We start from the raw sequence: 20,843 nt of genomic DNA, 5'->3' as shown, positions 1-20,843 counted from the left end.
TGAAGACCATACCGTAAACTTCCGGTAATGTTTCATATTTTTCCATACTGGCGAAGATTAGTTACGCTGAGTTAATAAGATAAAGTCAGTAAGATGTGGCTGAAAGGTAATGTCAAACTAATGAAGGATTCTCAATATTTTTAAATAAATAAAATCCATGTATCACAAATTGCAATTTTTTCTCCAATGCATATATTGGCAGCCTTACTCGTACACTACGCGAGTTAGTCGGCTATGTTATTTAATTTTAATAAAATCATACATTTCTAAATGAAATGAAATGAATTTAAATATTGCACGTTTCAATAGCACAGCAATACAATTAATACGTTACTGGCTGTTAATGGTTTTGTACGGTTTTTTTTTTCATTCATAATAACTTTATTTTGATGGAATGCTGGAATAACTAGCCATCTGTCTGAGCCGATAAATAGTTTTTCCCAGATTGGAAATATGTGATGATTGAACGACTGCCGCTCGTGCAGAGAGAGAGAGAGAGAGAGAGAGAGAGAGAGAGAGAGAGAGAGAGAGAGAGAGAGAGAGAGAGAGAGAGAGAGAGAGAGAGAGAGAGAGAGAGAGAGAGAGAGAGAGAGAGAGAGAGAGAGAGAGAGAGAGAGAGAGAACTTGCAAGAAGCAGCATGCAGAAAAAGCTCCGCAAGACAACACTACAGCCGCTCGACGGGTGTTGAAGCTCCGGAGGCAGCAGAGCTTGTTGCGGATTACAATGATTGCCACAACTCAACAAAACATGACTACGGAGCTGGTATGTGTGGGCTATGTTTTTTTTTTGTGTATTGTTCGATTCCTTGGTTTTTCCTCAGATTAGGACCAACGTGTGCGCGTGTGTATATGTGTGTAGTCTCTGATGTGCAGTGAGGAAATCCTCATGTGTGCCCACAATACGATGATTAATCAATGAGTGTTTCCACTAATATTCATCTTCTGGACAGCCCTGACTCTGTGCACTGCGGTGCAGGCTGCTGTGGTAACTCGACGTCCACAGCCTCTCACTCATATTGTCCCTCTGTCCCGTGGACACTTTAATTCCCCGATATCGTCGTTAATATTATTTTACTCCAGTATAATACAACATGTCAAAGCAGCGTTGACAGCGTCTACGGGGGTCGAACCTCCATCCTTCACTATGTATGATTGATTATCCCTCTGCCGTGTAGGTGTATTGTCATTAAACAAAGACTGTTAGTCAATGCATCCTCTGTTTTGGTTTCTGGCTCACACTATTAACGCATTGATGGATTATGTCAAATGCAATTAAGTGAAATATCTATAATGTAAATAATTTAATGCAGCTCTCTCATTATAATGAGCATGCACACCTGCTTCAATGTGACTTGAGCGTGTTTAATCGAGACGGTTATCTCTTTTTGGTGCTAATAAATGCCACGCTTTGTTTTTTTTTTGTGTACATCACTTCACTTTTAATTGGATTTACATCACTTACGTAACTCTTCCTTCTTTAGAATCAAACTGTCCGCATCAGGCATTATCCAAAAATGTTCTGTACAGCACTGTGCAACAATTAACCAAAAAAGTGAGACCTGACAGACATCTCAACAAACTGTCATCTTTTTGGGGGGAAATATTTTCACTCATGCGCTGATTGGTCGGAGAAAGCGTTGGGCAGCTCAGTGATGTTTATCTGCACTGTGATGTGTCACATCAGGTGTCACACTAACCTTTACTTGAATCTACACTTTGTTAAACCTGCTGTAAGGGGGCTGGGTGACACTACCGCAGGATTATTGTCATACTTGAAAAGGGGGCCACATAATGCTGCGGGGGCTTAAAAACAACCCATTACCTGCAAATGTTGCAACATTTCATGTCACAACTCTAATCAATGTTCTTCACACTGCAAAGCCTTTAATGAGGCCGACCTGGGTTGCGATTGTAGCTCTGCGTCCATGAAAACACGCAATGATTCATGGCATGATGTGGGTTGTTGCTTGTGTCATATATCCGTGTGTCACACGTATCATGATACATAGGAGTGAACGTAAATTACTTGAAAGCCACAAATATGAAAGCCACATCAGACATGCATAATGCTTTCAATTAATCCTTAAAGAGAGGAAGAAAGATATTTTAATCATTTAATTAGATGTTTTTGTAGCTCAATATGGTTTTAACATTCATCCTCCGCACTGATGTGACGTGTGTATTATTTTACTGTATAATAGCATATTGTAAGCCTATTCTTTATTGTGAGGGTATTTCTAAAGGGTTTCTCATCTTAGTCACATCATGTAAACCGCAGTTCCCCCCCACGGATTTATGTTTCCTAAAGGCAGGAACTGGCCCCTGGGAGCTGGCTGGACGTGGTGACGAAAAACCTCCCTCATACGTACTCGTACCCTTTGTGTCATTTTCTTATGCCTGATGGGGGGGCCTGAAAAGAATAAGACAGAGCCTCTTTGCCGCGCTAGAGGCTAAAGCAGCAGGGCTTTCATTTTACAAAAGCTGGTGCTGTATTGTCTGGCAACAGCCTTGAGGCCAACAAGTCCGCCGAGTAAGTCTCATATGGTGTCCTTACCACACACTTTTTTTATTCTTTAATTTAAAAAAAGGGAGAATTGGTAGCCCGGTGTGCGAGGACAAAGCATTTTGATGGGATGAGTGAATGTTAATCCGTATTGTCTGTCGTAATTCATTACAGCACATTGGTTACTATTTATCCCATTCTCATTTAAGATACAGCCTGCTCTTACAGACATTGATCTAGTAAGACATACGTGGGTTACTTTCCAATCTACAGCTTTCCCTTGTGAGAAATCCCATAGCGTCGTTAAAGGAAGGACAACATAGATTACATTGAGGTGCTGTGTGTGTTTGCCAATAGATTTCCCCCTTTTTAATGCTGGTGATTATACCATTTATCCGTCTGCCGATTTCATGTCAGTAATAAACATCTTTGCCTGATGTCCTAAGGGGCTTTTGAGGTCTGCAAACACAGAAGCGGAAGCCTGAAACAACCCCGCTATGGTTCTTTTTATGTACCGCTGGATGCTCCATGCATCAAAGACACAGAAGATGGAGTTAAGGAGGTCCCCGGAGCCTAATTTATGAACTCTCAGCACCGCCTTGATTCTGCACAACCCAGTTGTGTTGTTCGCTGCGAAGATGGAGAAATTGGATTTAATGCTTCTCTTTTGTGTGCACATTAAAATGTGGTTGTTTGATTTTCGATGAGGAAGAATAAAGCTGGCTATCTGGATTTGTGTGCAGTTTAATTTACCGTTCCACTACAATAATGGCTATTCTTAAGTTAAAATGATAGGAAGGTCAGAACGGGTCTGCATGTTCCACATGGGGCTGAAATATTTGACAAGAAATTGTGTTCATCTGAGGAAATCTTTCCTAAGAGTCTAATTTATATCTGTATTCCCACTATTAATAGTTTCCGTCTGGATTTATACCACTTTATAAATGATTATATTATTGTTATCTTATACCATCCTTATTGATTCTCTCATTGGGTTGAGTAAAAAATCCCTTCTGCTCCGCTGGCGAACAGAAAAGCTCTTCTCTAATGCAGCTCTTTATGGTTTGGCTAAAAGAAAACATCTCAATTCCTCCAGGAATGTTATGGATACATAAACTTTTGATTTCAGTTTTCCTACATGGTGTATTCGACTGAAACCTCATCTAGTCTTCTATCCTCCAACTCCTGTCGGATTTCAAAGGCTCACTTTGATTGATATTTGATCTTGCTCAGAAGCAAGGTGGAGACATTGCTGAGAGGGCAGTAGAATGAGAAAAAGAGTGTTGGACAGGCCAGTGCAGATACATGTCCAAACATAACTTCAAAGGTAAAAATCAGTTGTGGTTTTAATTGGAACATGCTATGATACTGTAGCCAAGCAGATTATTTAAAGAAGAGACCTTGGCAGGCGATCCGTGTTGGAAAACAGTGGTTTGTCTTCCTTTTGTCAAGTAAAACTGCTTTCTACAAAAAAAGAGACACATTTTCAAAAGGGTTTAAAAAATCCATTGTGAATGCAGGATTTTCATCAAAGTAAATGGCACACAGAGGCATACACGATAAATTCTCTGCTTCTGTTTCAACTGCATTGACCTTTCACTCTTTTCCCATGTTTCACTTTTCTAAAATGTATTTTAAAAGGCATTTTGACTCCAGTTCTGTGAGTGCACTCTCAGTTTTTCTGCACTTTGATACTCTTATGTCCCTGCGGCTTTATGTCAGATAGTCCATTGAGGTGAAAAAGTGTACGTTTGTGGAGAGGATTCGTTAGACGCTTCCAATACAACTGAGTCAGAGACAGCTGGTGTCACCCGGGGAGCGCCGGCTGGAGCAATCTGTTGTCCAGCGAGCAAAGATTCCCGCCTTCAGCTGCCCAGAGGAAGGTGATCTGGACAGGCGGGGCCTCGAGGGGCTGAGCCAAAAGGTGGGACAGCCACAACGAGGAGTGAAATGTGTAGCCGCTACACGCGATTGAACCCACTCACCCTCAGCGGCTCTGAGGAGAGTGCAGCCGGGGAACAGCATGCAATTGTGTTTAATTGTAAATGACACGGATGGTGGCTCCTTCCATCAGATCTCGCTGATAACACACACAGGATGTGTTGGTAACTGAAGCTTTGCCTGTAATATATTGGATAGTTAAATATTCCCAACTACTTTTCCGCCCTTCCATTGCCTCGTTAACAGTGTCATCCAGGCCTATTGAATAAATTCTGATCCAGCGAAGCAGAAGAAATAGGTGGCAGCTTTCCCTATAAAAAGCATTCAGGCACCACATTTTTCATTGTAATTTCCACCACTTCCCTCTTTTATTGTAGAAAAACCACATGGCCCATAAGTCATGTAACCGGTGAAATGAGGCGGTGATCTAAAAAACTTAAAGCGCGGACAAAATTGCTCCTGCGATCAAAGTCTGAAGGTGTCATATATACTGTATATAACCACAATGTCATGCATTTCTCATACGTAAAATCAGTGTAACTCAGCAAAGACCGGTCTCAGCAGCCTCCCCCGGGGGGCTCGCTGTAATGATGGGCCTGTCAGGGAGGAGTTTCTGTGAGATCGTGGGGATGAAGCAGCACTAATGTCCTCCTCCACTGCTGTGCTGGCACTCATCGCTGTGTTTGTGTTTGTTCTTTTCATATCAGGACCTGGGGAGTTCAGATGGTCCCCCGCGGAACTGGAAGGGCATAGGAATAGCCATGGTGGTGATCCTGGCTGTTATGTCACTGGTTATTCTCTCTGTCATCCTCCTCACGCCCGGTAAGAACGACTGTTTGGAGGAGAAAAAGCAGCAAAGGAGAGCTGTGTTTTAATTTGGGGTATTAAAGGGATATTTTGGGAAATGTGTAAACGGATAGAGGGTTAGATGAAAAGAACGATAGAACTCTGTTGTCTGTCGGGTATGAAGCCATCGCTATCGGCTTCCAACACCTCTAAAGCCTTCAAATGAAGATACAATATCTTGCTTATATTATCTGTCTGAAAACGGTTTTAAAAAAGACATTCCTGAGTTTTTTTGGGCCGTACGTACACAGTTACATGGAGGGCTGTGTGTGTCGGCTAGTGGATCTTACCTATTTCTATTCTGGTGGTTATTCTGTTAACGCGTCCTCCAATGTCAATAGAGTCATAAACTCTTCATATTGCCTGATGCTTAAAGAGGTTCAACCACACAACCACACAACCAGCTGCTGGACAGATAGCTGCATGTTACTGCATTCAACATTTTCCAACATAGAAACAGCAACATTAAAGGAGCAAATGACGAAATAATATAGCAGCACACGGCTATTTTATATGTAAAGATATCGTGGCTTAATGTCTACCTGAGTAGTTAAGTCTGTGTTGTTATCCAAGATTTGTGTCGACATAGCTTGGCTGACTTTTGGTGAATGTTTGCATGTGAGCGAGTCAGCTGATAACGATGTGCCAATTGACAGCTTCATTACGGAAGTGAAACAACAATCCTTCTAGTCTCCCCCCCCCCCCCCCCCGCCCCCCCCGAGGAAAACTCTCTTAGCACGCTTGCCGTAATTTAGCCCAGTTCAAATAGATAACTTAGCTACAGGGCGCTGGATCAGGGGAGGCCATGTTGTAAAACGTTGAGAGGCGATATATCTGCTCCGAATCTCGTCTCCTTAAAAAAGAGAAAGAAAAGAAATGGGAGCACCTTGGAAGCCAGCCTTTGGTGCGTGACATAGCCCTCCATCCCCCGCCTTCCCTTTTCTCTGCAGTCTGTCAAATGAAGGCAAAAAAAAGTGAACAATTACTCTATAACCGAAGCACAAGCTCCAACATGCTCGGGCTTCTTCACTGTAAACATGACGTACTTTTTTTGATAACGTGATTAACTCTCCTCTCTTCCCTCTGAAGATGAATCTCACTTATTACTCCGCTCCCATCTCACTATGGAGGATCTGGAGAGGGCCGAGTTCAAAGTTCACAACCCTTGTGCGGCATGGTTGAACGGTAAGGACCCGCATTTTGTCCCCGCGACTGACCAAGTGCTCGGGTCGGCTCAATGCCACTTGGCCAATCTCATTTGAGACCATCGCTTTGATAACCCAGCATCCCTTTTTTCCTGACCTGCCGCGACCCTGTCAGAGAACGAAGTGGCTCTCCGTACGAGAGAAGGACAAGTCCTGTCGTTTACCCTCAACAGCAACATCACCTCGACTCTCGTGGACAACAGCTCCCTGGTGAGTTACGCCAACGTAGCTTTTGAGAGCAGGGTCGAATTTTTCAGTATTGACCGGATTGACGGATCCGCGGACAGTAGAACCAATCGACTGGATAAATAGGGCTTCTGGATTGAGAGAGAGAGAGAGAGAGAGAGAGAGAAGACGTAGAGTCCCACTATTCCACATCCCACACTTAAGACAAAAAAAAAAAGAGTGACGGTTTAAGCTCATTGCTCCCCCCAAATCTGGCTGCGCTGGGAGCTCTCTCAACATGTGGCTTCAAAGAGACTTTCCCGAGCAGGGGCATCATTTCGAACGCCTCCGTGCGGCACTGACAGCCCTATATGGGTCATTGCTGAGGCGCTTAAAGCGGGGTTGTGTTGTTGGGTTGACAACGTGACGTTCCTCGGTGCTATGATATGATTCTTTATTTACTGCTTCCAGAAAACTGTATATACCTGTATGAATAGCCAAGATCCTTATTGCCTTTCCTTATTTAAATGAAGGGCTGACACAATTATACTTGCATATGATGTCAAACGTTGATATTTGTATTCAAAGTAATTAAGAAAACCTTTTTAGGGAACACTTTTTCAAACAGGTAAACTCATCTTACATCTATTTTATGAGACAGGTGCATAGGTGATCAACAGTAGTCGTCATATTTATACTTATTATGGAGTTTATAGTGAAGTATTATGCTAAATTAAAATTTACCATGCAAATATATCCTTTATGATTCATCTACACATTTGCTTCAGGCCTTGGACCTTAATTTTATACAATTCTACCCATTTAATGTAAATATTTTGTTTACTCTAGTGTTTTACTTGCCAACGACATTGGTGATGTGTTTGTCTCTCAAGGTTCGGATTAAGAAACTTGAGTTCTGTAAAATATTGTATTATACTATACCGACACCCTGTTTTCTATAAACTATGACCCCTTACAACAAAACGTCATTGTTCGTTTCCAGCAAAATGTATTACCCTTTTCTTCGTGTTCCTAGTAGTTACAAGCCAAATCCTGATCTTTTTTCTACAGGACCTAGCTCTTTTGTTGCCATTTGTAACCATATCCTTGTGTTGCTGACTGTTTAAAAGTACAACTGTAATCCAGGAGAACATTTGTGCATTCTGAATACAAATGTAGTAGTTTAGCATTGCAGTGCAGACACATCCCAATACATAGTTTGTCAAATGCAGTAAGCCAAAAATACCAGAGTGTCTTACTGCTTCTGGCTACATTCTGCTGTATTTTAACTAGCATACTGTGCCTGCTATTCTGACACACAATCCTCAGCAGATGATATGATCAAAAGGGTACAATTTACCGTTACATGTTATGACAATTTAGTATGCCCAATTGAATGCAAACCATGCAATATAAAAAGGATGCAACTCAGAGAGCAGTGAACATTTCCCTCTGGGCTTGTTTGAGAGAGCGGTCGGATAGAATGCGAATGTCATTGTGAAGGATTTTGAAGGGTTGTTTCCACAAGAAAACAAACAGAAGTTGCTGATGATGTGTTGTCCAATCTTTCAACAGGACCTGACCACTACTAAATTTGAAGTGTCTGCAGACAAGACGTCTGTCCTCCTGGCGTATAACATTCGACCGGTAGGTTTTCTCCGGGTGCCTAAATTGACTCGGTTAAGTTATTCGGGACCTTCATTATCCTCCTAATATCAACGATGCAAAACAATGCTGAAAAGCATCCTAATCAGAGCCTGTGTGTGTGTGTGTGTGTGTGTGTGTGTGTGCGCGCGCATGTGTGTGTATACATATTCTGCTACTGCAGCCCTCATAAGCTCTATAACGCCTGTCACATGACTGGGATAACATATGGGGAGTTGAATAATTAAAGTGGCTGATGGCGTAAGGTGCAGGCGACTCGACTGAGGGAAGCTTGGTGAGTGATCTGTGAGATACCGGGGAGAGGGGGGGGGGGGGGGGGACATCTGGGAGATGGAGGGGTATATTTTAGAGCGGCATAATGAAATCGCCCCGGCAGCTCGACGGTGAATTTGAATGAGAAGCTGACGAGAATCACAATTGCAGGTGGTTTTGCACAAGCGCCGTGGTAGAAACCATACCGATGGCGTTTGGCGCCCTTTACTTTAAGGCCACGTAGCTCCCTGTTCACTCTGCAAATCCCTGTTCCATTCAGAAATTGTCGGGTCTCTCCTAAAAGGCCACACAAGTTTTGGTATTTGCAAGTAATCAGCGACGGAGGGTGAAATCAAATCTCTCCCCACATTTTCCACTCGATTTTTTTATTAAAAACCTGAAACCAGATTTAGCAGCTCTCTCACGCTCTCATTTGTCATTTCTTTTCTGCGGGGGAGAAGAGGGTCCTGTTGCTGTATCACAGTATGAATCCATTTTAACTGCATTGTTCAGCATTGTTCTGTGATTAACATGTGTATCACTTTCGCAGATGTCTCTGTAGAGATAGGGCTCGGATCTCGTTTTCCAATCTTTGGGTTATCCTAGATGAATCTCAACAGCTTTCTTTGATGTCTGCAGGAATCGGCGCCTCTCATCTGTATGCTCAGTGTGCATTCACACGGTGGGAAATCCAAGGCAGTGGGCACGCCACCTGGAATCATTTGAATATTTAGAAACGGATATGTTCACTTAAGCATGCCTCACACTTTGTGTGCCTTCCTCCATTCTCCTCAACCTTCCCCTGCTCCGTCCTTCCCTCCTCGCTCCTTCCTCCTCACTCTCGGATACTCCTTGTTCTCTCTATCTCAGGGGGGGGATTTGTGCTGACTGAAGCTGTTTGCCCCAGCTTTGCTGTTCAAACGAGAAGCATCACGCTGCTGAGAGTGGCAGAGAACGTTAGAAGAAGAAAAAAAAAAACAGAGGGAGCAGCGGGGGAAGCCACATGGGATGGATGGAGTTGGGCACAAAATAGGAAATGCATCATTTGCCCTCTAATACACTGCCCTGTTAAAATCAGAATGGTGTTCGGAGAATGGCAGAGACGCCAAAAGGAGAATGTCGCAGTAGAGCGGAGTGGATGTTAAGGCTGTGGGTAAAGTTAAAAGGCTTCTCTGGATTTTGTGTTTGTTCTTTAGGGAGTCTTTTGAACCTGGTGGTTGGAAATAAATGGATGTGGATAAAAGGGTATACCTTGAAGTGGATTGGGGATTTTGCCACAACAAGGGAGCGCAGATTTTCCTCTAGACAGGCAAATCTTTTCTTTTCTTAAAGCCTGTTTGACTGGAATGGGGTTCTGTACCAGTGGAGGAAACAAGAAAGAGAAGTACCAAATATTTCTTTGAAAGGGCCGACTGAGAATATACCCTCCAACCAAGACGGTGCAGTTTAAGGACAAATAACATGCCAACAGAGTCGTGTCTACACTCTGCAGCAAACGCTGACGGGCGCTGGTATCAAAGACAGAGCTTAGCGGGGCTGCAACGATGAGAGGGAAGGATGCGGGGATCTCTGTACTGTGGATCATGCAGTGGGTACAAAATATGGATTACTACGATACTATACTAATATATAATTATCTGTGCCATGAGTCTCCTTTAACACATTATTCACAAGCTATATTATCAGTGTTTAATCTGTGCTTTATTCCTACCCCCTTCCTATTTGGTAGGGGGAAAAAAATAGGTGGGTGGGAACTGGAACGGGGAGTAGTCTGGAAGATTTATGATTTTTTTACTCGCAGCCACATTAGAATTCAATCTTCCTCTCCAGGACAGATGCTCTCACTGTCTCTATCCGTTTATCACACTGACAAACACAAACACCCAATAAAGTACAGCCACCAGCCCCGCGATGTTAAATCATGGGCGGAATCTCCGGGATCATTTAGTAATCATGAACGGCTTAATGAACGTGGTTCACGGGGCGATGGGCACTTCAGTCCTTTTCTCCTCCTTTCCATCCTACCGTCTTTCTCTGTATCTCCCTCACTCACTTCTTCCTGTATAGTTGGACCAATTCACCCCTTCGTCTTCCTTCCCTCGCCGTTCTTTTCTGTTGTGATTGTTAGAGCTGTACACCCTGTTACAGATCTTCATTTTCATTTAGATAGCCTCAGAACTTATTTCTCTTTCTTTAGTGCTGAGCATTGTGTTTTTCCTTCCATGCATGGTCTAGCAACGGACAGGAGAAATCCAATTTCACCGCTAACTGTGCCGTAAAGACGACGTGACATTTAATTTCTGTGGGGACTGTTTGTTCAGAAGGGTCGGGCCTTCAGAGGCCAGTGAGCAAATAGCTTATTTCCAACCCGTTGCATGAAAGAAATAAAAATACAATACAAATCAATACATTACCCAGAATTCATCAGGTAATGCTCAAGTCAATTTTGGTTAACATGCACACCTACCCGTGCACACATTGGTTCATTGTGGTCGCTTCGTCTTCTTCAGTGTGTTCATTTATTTAGTCACACAGCTCAGTGGGAAAGATGTTGGCTGTTAAAATACTATTTCTAAGAATGTATAACGTGGTTTCTGTCTTGAATGGGTACCCCACTTGCAACGATGTACACTGTCATCGCCATTGTGTTTTCGGTCAATATTTGTAAACACAAGCTACTCTCAAAGCCAGAAACCAAAGAACTTTTGACTACCAAAATCAGCTTTGCTCTATTAGTATAGCCTAGCAGAATAGGGTTTTCAGTTCTGGAACACAAGATGTGCCCATTTATCCGGAACCTTCACCCGAATGCTCTGATGCTGCCCCCTCTTGTTGTATTCAAAACCTCATCAATCAAAACGTTCTGAAAACCATCCAGCTCTTTAGGTGAGACATTGTTGCCGATGGTATCAGAAGCGGTGTAATAAGTCAATATATTGTATCAGTCCTGAAGAGTTTTGTTCATTTTCATTCAAACACTTGGTAATATTGCCACAGTTCCATATACTTTGCTTCAACTGCTTACTTTAGGTGAAATAATAACCTAAAATTGGGCTTCCTGAATTTTGCTGCATATTCTTGTTGCTCTTTCAAAATATAATGAGCCACTCAGTGATTTGCAGGGATCTAGAAAATTATTAAGAGATACAAGGGATTTGTTTAAGTAATATGGGTCTCTGCATGGCCCTCCCCAACCTTTGTTCAATTTGTATAAAGTTTCCTTTATACGTGTTTGTGTTGTCATCTAAGTGCGGCACACCTGTGTGCATGATATCCTCTACCTCTTTCAGGTGTTCTCTCAGTCCTTCACAGCCTCCTATGCTATCTACAATGTGGCCGATGGGTAGGTGGAATCATGAATGCTAATGCATGGGCTGCACTGGGCATGTCACCAATACAAGCAGACCCGCGGATTAAAAACCTCCCCCTGCAGAGTGTGTCTCATCCAATCAGAGCCTCATGTTTATGTCAGACCTGCATTCATTCTTCGGTGGTTTTTTTGGCTTCATATCCAATCGTAAGGTTTTTTTAATATACTTCAGATTTCACTGCCTGAGATTCATGTTCAGGTCCATTGTAATGGTGGAAGACCTCCGGCGGAAACTGTGAATGATCCCTGGAGCTTCTGATGAATGGTTCTGATAAAGGAATTCAGGAGGGGCCTGCCGTATTGATCATTGCCTGATGCTTTGGGGGAAACTGTTTGCCTGTCCTTAGGAAGAACACCAGTGCAGCTGGGAATATGTAGGAAGAAAAGTTGCACTCCTGCATGTTCCAACTCCATCCTCTGTCCTGTTTTTCCTTGTCTGCATCTTGCTCCTTTGTCCTCGCAGTGCAGTGAGCAAAGCTCAAGGACACGGCATGGATGGACCTCAGAGGGCTGTAAACAGGTCACCAGTCCCTAACAGTGGCCTTATGTCTGAGTATTTGTGTGTTCCAGGAATCTGCTTGAGCTTAATCCCCCGGAGAGGGAGAAGGCAGTGCTACAGTACGCTTCCTGGGGGCCTCAGGGGAGCCAGCTGGTAAGCCGGGGCCTCTCTCATTTACCTGATCAATGTGCCGTCTGCGTCAGCTGAATCAGCTGATAAAGACATCTTCTCAACCTCAAGAATCCATCGAAACAAAGTCCTTTGACATCATTTTCATAATTGTGTCATCAATAGCATCATGTCTCTGTCATTTTGAGACGAACTCTCTCCAAGGGGTTATTGCCGGAGACTGTTGGAGAGTGGAATTGTTTTACACTTCATCTACCCTCCCTGTATTATAATTGGCTTTTGGCTTCTATGTCGGCAGCATATTAACTGGCGAGGGAAGATGTGTTGGCTCTCACTTGTAATGGCCGATGGATCATTCACTCACGCTCGGTTCAAGCAGCCAAGCGACGAAGCCTTCAACCGCATGTGCTCTTTGATAACGGATTCGCCCTGTCTGTCTGTGCCGCCCCCCCCCGCCAGGCCTACGTGTTTGACGGAGATATCTACTACAGGCCGAGTGTGAACAGCAAAGACCTGCGCCTCACAACCACCGACCTGGAGCAGAACGTGGTGAACGGGCTCTCTGACTGGACTTATGAAGGTGGGACGTTTTCCAGCACTTAAAATGCAGAATCGGCGAAACCAAGCGGACAACACTCCTCCCGTGTGTGCTTTTGAGCTGATACAACAACTTACACTGTCTGTTGAAACAGAGGAAGTGCTTCTGACATACGTGGCCCACTGGTGGTCCGGGGACGGGGCCCGGCTGGCGTACCTCGCCATTAACAACTCTGCCACACCTGTGATGGAAATACCTCACTTCCTCGGTGGTCTCTACCCCTCCAATGTGCTCTTCCCCTACCCCAAGGTAAAAAGGGTTAGTCTGTAGTCCCTCTGGAAGCTCTGAGGGTGAAATGAACATTCGGATGTTCAGCGGTTTCAATGATGTGGCAACTTCACTTGACTTATTACTACTATTACAGTTAACATTAGTGTAAACACCAGTCTAGGTTTTCAACATCTTTTTTAAACGGTTCTTCGATACACTACGATGTTCATTTTTCAAGTTGCAGTCCCTTAAATTTTAAAAGTCACTTTTGGTTCCAATAAAACAACGTAGTGACGACCAAACTTCCCAGTTCGAGGCTTCAACACCATTCACACAAAGTAATGGTCAAAGTCCTACATCCACTTATTAAATACAGTTAGCTCGGCTAAAAACATTTGCCTGAGTGTACGTACTTTTGATTATTTTGTCTCTTTTCATGTTTGTGTCACAGGCTGGGTCAAGTATCCCATCGGTCAGTCTGTTTGTGGTGAATCTGTACGGTCCAGCTCACACTCTGGAGATGATGCCTCTGGACTCCCTCAGGGCCAGGTACTACACCTCTTCCTTCTTAATGGACTAGAGATGCACCGATGCTCACTTGGATTGCTGGATAAGACAAGCAGATGCCATTTTTGTAATAGCTAGTATAATATACATTATATATAATGTTTATTTTGGTTTGGATGCTATTTTGCTTTAAATAGTTAGAAAGCTATGTTAAAGTCAGGCCTAATTCTGCCACGCACATTAAATAATGATCAAAGTTACTTCCACACTAAGGAAGTAACCAGTATTACCTAAATACTGGTATGGGATCAGCACCTACTGATACCCAGATATTGGGTCTAAAATAGTCAGAATTGTGTTCCCCCCCCCCACCACTTTCCAATCCCTTTTGCCGGTGTATTATCTTTCTGCAACGCCCCTTCAGAGACAGCTACATCTCCATGGTGACCTGGATCAGCAGCACCCGCCTCGCGGTTCGTTGGCTGAATCGTGCCCAGAACCAATCGGTGCTCTGCGTGTGCGAGGCCACCACGGGGGCTTGCTCAGAGGTGAGCGGTGTTCAGCATTTGTAGTCCGCAAATGGGCTCTGCTGCAATATATGGCTCTAATAGAATTTTTGCTTCTTTTACACTTGGGAGTTAGGATTGATTTCCATTGGCTCTCAGGCTGGATTAATATTTAAGGTCATTTGCAAGAGAATGTAGTGTAGTTTTATATTGCCCATTCTCTCTAAATCCTCAAATATTTCAGTTACTCTGTTCCAATCATTTATTATTTCTATGTTTTATATTATATTAACTATTAATGGTCTTTATTTCCACAATGCTATTTTGCTTTAGTGTGAATAGTGCCATTAACACATTTCTCTATATTGTCTGATTCTCAATCAAAAGAAGCACAAAATGGCCATGGACATAATGCAAAACGACCGACAGGTATGTTCTGCTCATGTTTTATTGCACATTTCCCTCAATTGTTGGCCTTTTTGACTTAATACTTTCCATCAACAGGATGTGCCGTTGTTTTCAGCAGACGGCTCTGTGTTTTATACCATTTTGCCAGCCAAGCAGGGCGCTCGAGGAGAGTTTCACCATATTGCTGGTCTTTCCGCACAGGTCAGTTTTTCCTCCTCAGGCGATCCTTGAAAGATTTCTGACAGAATTGCTCATTGACATTTTAACAGAAGTCAGTTAAAATGCTGGGATAACAAGTCTGGTTTGCTTGAAATCCTCTGCTCTCTTTTTATTGAAACCATTTGCATTTTTTTTTATCCCTAATTACTGAAACACCACTTTTTATCTAAGAAGCCATTTCAGCTATTACTTTAATGGCCGTTGTAGTCTTTGCATCATTAAAAAAAAAGCACCGGTATTTCCCATTCAGCAATGAATGAATGTCACGGAGGGCAGTTTTATGATGATTTATTTTCTTTTTTATTGTGCTATCTTCCCATTAGTAGACAGTTGCATATGTTACATAGCTGTTTTTCTTTTTTGGAGAACCCATCACTTCCTCAAACACACACAGGGATCAGTACACAGAATCAGAACATGGACAGCAAGGCACAATATTGAACCAATAATACTGAGACATCTTTAGGGACATCTGTGATAGTCGTCATTAAAACATTAAAACACTCTTTCCTGTGCCTTCATTTGGTTTAACTTTTTTTTACTGTGTTTTTGCTTTGTTACCTGTTCCTTTGACACAGATGTGTTGTATCCTGGTGCCTTTTTTTTATCGTCGGTATGAGCTGGCTTCCCCATCGCTCTTCATTTGTCTCCCTGTGTAACGCAGGCTGCCATCCCCTCCGTCCCCGCTCGCTTCTTGACGTCCGGGAGCTGGGACGTCGTTTCGCTCTGTGCCCTCGACAAGAAGGCTGGAAAAATGTACGTGAGAGTCGCAGTGTGTGTAGACGGCTTTAATCGCCTCGCAACGCTCCAACGGCTAGGGGCTCCTAACTATGAACGTACAGGCTACAGTAGCATAGTGGCCATCATTAAAAAGATTGTCTCTCGTTACAAGCAGAAAGCTATTTCTAGACGCGTCAGCTACTGAATAACAAACTCCTTTTGTTAGGCCAGACACTGGGTGAATGGTACATATGAGATTCTTCAACCCAAAGTGGAAAAAGGACCTAAAGAAACTACTTTAACCTTGACTTTGAATGTCGCAATGCTTTACCACTGAAAGGGGATAAATGATTATTGAAGTTTTAATGGAGCATGTAATCACTTAAATCTGCTTTTATCCTGCTGGGGGCAGAAACCCCTCATAAACCGACTGGCTGAGCATCACAGATAGTCAAGCCAAGTCAATTGCAGATCCAGTCAGGTGTTTGCAGCCCTAAAGCTGGCGGGCGGATACTGCTCTTTGCCTGTGTTTCTGTCTCACAGTACTCTACCTAAATAGAGGTGTGTGGTTGACGTTGGATGCTTTCATGCACATCCACTTCACATTTGATTTATTCAATTCACACCCCCCGATGGTGCTTTACAAATACGTGTGATTTAACATGCTGAAGTATGTAAATCTATGTATTCTCACCATGAATAATTGATGTCCAGAATAATTATGATGAAGCTCAGATGCCCAAAGGAGATCCGTGTTGATATATAACGTGCTATGTCTGTGATTTGTATGTCTCATCATCAGCTATTTCCTCAGTGCAGAGGAATCTCGACAGAGCAGACACCTGTACAGGTAAACATGCTTCCCTCAGAAATGGCGGAAGAGTTCACATTCTTTTTTTTTTAAAACTACTCGGACAGAAACATTACACATTGTTTCGTTGTGAGAGAACTAGCTATGCTGGCCGGTATAATATGTGCCACGGCCACTATTTCACGCGTTTTGATAATTAGGACACAACACAACGTGCCGATGGGAGTGTCATAAAGTTGGCAAGGTATTTGTGTACAGATAATACGATTTGACGTAATGGTGGCGCCAGATGAGAAGTCACAAGAAGTTCATTGAATGGCTTTCCACCCCATAGTTGTTGAGACATTTTTAAGGAAAGCCTGTATATAACGTATGCCAATCAATCTTGTAGATATGGAGACCCTTTAGATTTTGACCGCATGGTGGTGGTAGCTAAAGAGTCAGAGGATGATAAAAATCAAGCTTTGGGCTTCAGGACATGACACATTATTATGTAGTCTGTGGCTTGTTTAATGTGGTCTGTAATTATTCCTGTATGCAATTTGTAGGCAGCACAGTGGAGACGGTCAGCGTGAGACGCGACACAGAGCCATCTGTATAACTGCTTTTATGTCTGATCTTATTGAGCATGTATTTCTTCCTTAAAAGCCAAACTGCTTAGTTGGTCTCAACGCACCAACATTTTTTCTTAACGTCTTGGCAATTAAATGAACATATCCTGGCGCCGATAAAATCTCCCCAGGAGGACCTTTTCCTCTGTTGTGTGGTCAATAACCCTTTTTCTCTCCTTCTTGTGTCCAAGTGTGGACCTGGATGGAGTGTTTCAGCGCCGGTGCATCTCCTGTACTCTTATAGACGGATGCCGCTTCTTTAAAGCTGAATTCAGCCCCGATCAAACCTACTTCATCCTCTATTGTCTAGGTAATTGGGAAACACAAAAGACGAGCAGTGAGCTCTGGAGCTTAACGCTTTCCAGACAGTTGGTTTTACAATGTTTTCTTTTGAAAAATTCCTCAGGCCCTGGAATACCTAAAGTGACGGTTCACAGTACAAAGGACCCCTCCAGTGAGTGTTGCATCTGCCTGTCGGATTTATTATATAACGACAAACACACACATACACACACAATCCTGTCTGCAGTTTCTTGCTACAGCCTGCAGAGGAAGCTATATTCAAGCACACCAGAACGTAGAGGCTTTAATCCAACATGTGTAAACACTGCCGTCTGTCTGTAGTTCTCAGTTTGAACCGTCCGCATTGAGATCATGAGGATTTGGCCCTCGGCGTAAATCTTAAACGCTTCTGTTTTGATATTTAGGATTAATAATCTGACACACTGGTGTTTAATCTCCTGTAGGATATGTCATTTTGGAGGATAACGGTCCTCTGTCTAAAGCTCTGGAGGACAAGAGACTTCCTGAGACTCTGTTCAGGACACTTCCGGCAGACAACCATGGTACGACAAATAAAACGAGTGGTTTATATAGTTTGATATTTAACATAATGGACGCACAAATACAGGCTTTCAAAGTTCACTGTGAGTGCCCTTCTCAAGCAGTCAGACTATATTAAGCACTGGCTGCAAGTGTCGCAGCCTGGAAGGGACAAATATAGTGGGGGACAAGTGCAGAGTAACCAACACATTTTGTGCCAATTTGGTAATTATTAGTGTGTGGTTTAGGGTACCTCCGCTATGGGACCAATCATTGTCTTGGTATAATTGTGCATGTTTCTTCGTGTTTTAGTCAGATGAAAACTAACTTTTTTTTTTTGAAAGTCATTGTTACATGCATGTCAGGGCGAGGCAGTACATGTAGCGTTACATTCCAAACATATTCATAAGCAGTTAACCTTATTTGACTGGTTTGCTTTTTTTTAGATCTACACCTGAAACTATCCCTACCTCAGGGTTACGAGGCCAACCTGCACCCCCTCCTCGTCCTTGTGTAAGCATCGCTGAACAAAGGGCAGCTAAGAGTTATTTTATGTCACCTGTTGTGCAAACTATGCTCCGTGGCCTTTTCTTCACTCTTCGGGGGCCCCAGCCTCTGTCTCGCACCTCGCTGATCCTGTTCGTCCTGTCGCTCAGGGACGGGGTGCCTGGCAGTCAGTCGGTGACGGAGGAGTTTTCCCTCGACTGGCCTCAGGTCCTCTCCGGCACTCACAATGTGGCCTTGGCCTGGGTGGACGGGAGGAGTGGGGTCGGCCGCGGACAGAAGACCACCACCGTTGATCCGCGCAAGCTTGGCTCAGTTAGAGTCAAAGATTATCTTGGAGTTGTAGAGTAAGTTTAGTTACATAAACATGGAAGAATATTGCCTGTAAACTGGTTAAATAATTGAATATATCCGCAGGCTATTGATGCAACTGCCTTACATTGATGATCGACGGATAGTCCTCTATGGCAAGGTCACAGCTTTTTCTTTATTTTTATTAAGAAAACTCCTGTTGTTGGATGCATCAAAGCTTTGATGGTTTTCACACTTTTCGGTTTCTCCTTGCAGGCATTTGGCGGATATTTAACCCTGAAGATGCTAACTGCTACAGATAAGGTCTTTCAATGCACGGCCGCTGTGGCACCAATAACTGACTTCAGGCTTTATAGTGAGTTGAGATCACATGATTAGCTATTCAAATTCAAGTTCATAGGAATTATGTTGAAACCAAAACATAACCGATGTGTTTGAGGGGAATTTTTGCCACCTATTTCAGGTGCTGCATTCTCAGAGAGGTATCTGGGCCTTCCAGCTAAGGAGGAGCATGCTTACTCGGTGAGGCTACCCATATATTCTCTGTTACAGATTTAATACAGTTTAACAGTTTCATTAAAATCTAAACGATTAATATGATGAATTTGAAGGTGGGATCTATTGTTGGACAGCATTAGTGTCGGCTTAGTGTACTTAATAAAACACGTATATTGTGATGGCATGTTTTTTTCCAGACTGCTTCATTGCTGGAGGAGGTTAACAAGCTAAAAGATCAGAATTTCCTTATTCTCCACGGAACCGCAGACGGTGAGATTTTAATAATAAAAATACACTGCATTTGTACACCACTTTTCATAGTACTCAAAGAAACTTTACATTAAAATCATCAAATTTAAAAAGGAGCGCTAACGTAAAACGTTACATGTTTATTTTTTAAATTATAATTGAAATGTATGCGTGTGGGTTTGGCCAAAGCGAGGGTACACTTCCAGCACAGCGCAGAACTCTTGAGCCGACTGGTGAAGGTAGAAGCCAATTATACACTGCAGCTGTATCCCGATGAGGGCCACGTTCTGAGGGAGGCGCACAGCATCCAGCACTTCCAGCGGACGGTGGTGAACTACCTCCAATCCTGCTTGAAGCACAGCACCTTCCTAGAACCCGTAGAGGATGACGAGGAGGAAGATGACTGAGCCCAGAGCCCCTTCCTGCCGTCTCTAAGGACTATCTTTGGACTGGAGGCCATCTTATGCATCACCTTGGGTTCAGATTACCAGGCACAAGAGCAAAGGAGTGGGGACCAAACATCATATCACGTCCTTCAACTTCTGGAAAATATTTTTGCACAAATTTATGTTTTCTGTTATACTGTGTGACAGTTTGTTTACAAAATGTACTTCAGCTAGTGTGTAAAAAAAGGCTACTGATTCTGCCACACCTTTACAAAGATTTTGAAACGTGCATGTCGTACTGGCTGCATGATGTGGATTAGTTTACATAGAGTTGACCTGGGTTTTGCAGATTTATATTTCACCCATTAGGGTTAAAATTATGAAATCTGCCAGCAACAGGGAATATATTAGGGAAAAATCCTTATTACTGGATCATGATTTGTACAAGTTCCATTCCTACAAAGTAAGAATGTACAATACATACAAGATATTTTAATACTGAACTATAAGATAACATGCAACTTGACCCCGCTGGTCACAGACTCATCAGATTCTATATGATAAATCTGGGTTATTTCAGGTCTTTTGAACAATGTATTTCCTGCTTAAATGACCCATATGGATTATTTCTAATGTGCCAAATTTATTTTGGGGACTTGGGGACTATTCACTTGTTGTTTTGCATCACTTGCATTTTGTGATTAAGTGAGCAACTGTGACCAATAACACCACAAGCTCTGGTTCAAGGACGATTGCAAGAGCGTCTTTTTTTACTGTATTTCAAAGTACAGTATGTTTCTGTTTCGCTACATTACATCATTTAAAAAACATTGTGAAGTGCAGAAATAAATGAGTCTGGGTCTTGACTATTAAACTATCAACCAAATCATAAACGTGGACTGTATGG

At 42.9% G+C, this 20,843-nt stretch overlaps 1 protein-coding gene across 1 annotated transcript; it reads left to right on the top strand.

Annotated features, from left to right (window-relative positions):
• The first annotated feature begins 627 nt into the window (after nt 1–627).
• Nucleotides 628–20,829, top strand: LOC119223535 (inactive dipeptidyl peptidase 10). The gene is made up of 25 exons (XM_062565265.1): nt 628–763; nt 5,152–5,266; nt 6,380–6,475; nt 6,611–6,705; nt 8,236–8,307; nt 11,868–11,920; nt 12,518–12,599; nt 13,035–13,155; nt 13,268–13,422; nt 13,835–13,932; nt 14,315–14,438; nt 14,784–14,825; nt 14,901–15,005; nt 15,688–15,779; nt 16,546–16,593; nt 17,357–17,475; nt 17,572–17,619; nt 17,912–18,010; nt 18,434–18,500; nt 18,644–18,838; nt 18,909–18,963; nt 19,059–19,158; nt 19,267–19,325; nt 19,499–19,571; nt 19,740–20,829. Exons 1-25 carry the CDS (start codon nt 725–727, stop codon nt 19,955–19,957), a joined length of 2,370 nt encoding a protein of 789 aa, XP_062421249.1. The 5' UTR covers nt 628–724; the 3' UTR covers nt 19,958–20,829.
• The last annotated feature ends 14 nt before the right edge of the window (nt 20,830–20,843 follow it).

The sequence above is a fragment of the Pungitius pungitius genome, chromosome 1, assembly GCF_949316345.1.
Source record: "Pungitius pungitius chromosome 1, fPunPun2.1, whole genome shotgun sequence".
In the NCBI taxonomy this organism is placed as follows: domain Eukaryota; kingdom Metazoa; phylum Chordata; class Actinopteri; order Perciformes; family Gasterosteidae; genus Pungitius; species Pungitius pungitius.
Note: the sequence above shows the minus strand (reverse complement) of the source record. Positions and strands in the feature narration are given on the sequence as shown.

Excerpts from the sequence above, each read along its gene's own strand:
- LOC119223535 (XM_062565265.1), top strand. The coding sequence starts at position 725 with ATGATTGCCACAACTCAACAAAACATGACTACGGAGCTG. Across the intron at positions 15,780-16,545 it reads GACAAGAAGGCTGGAAAAAT|CTATTTCCTCAGTGCAGAGG; the intron begins GTACGTGAGAGT and ends TCTCATCATCAG. Across the intron at positions 19,572-19,739 it reads TCTCCACGGAACCGCAGACG|CGAGGGTACACTTCCAGCAC; the intron begins GTGAGATTTTAA and ends GTTTGGCCAAAG.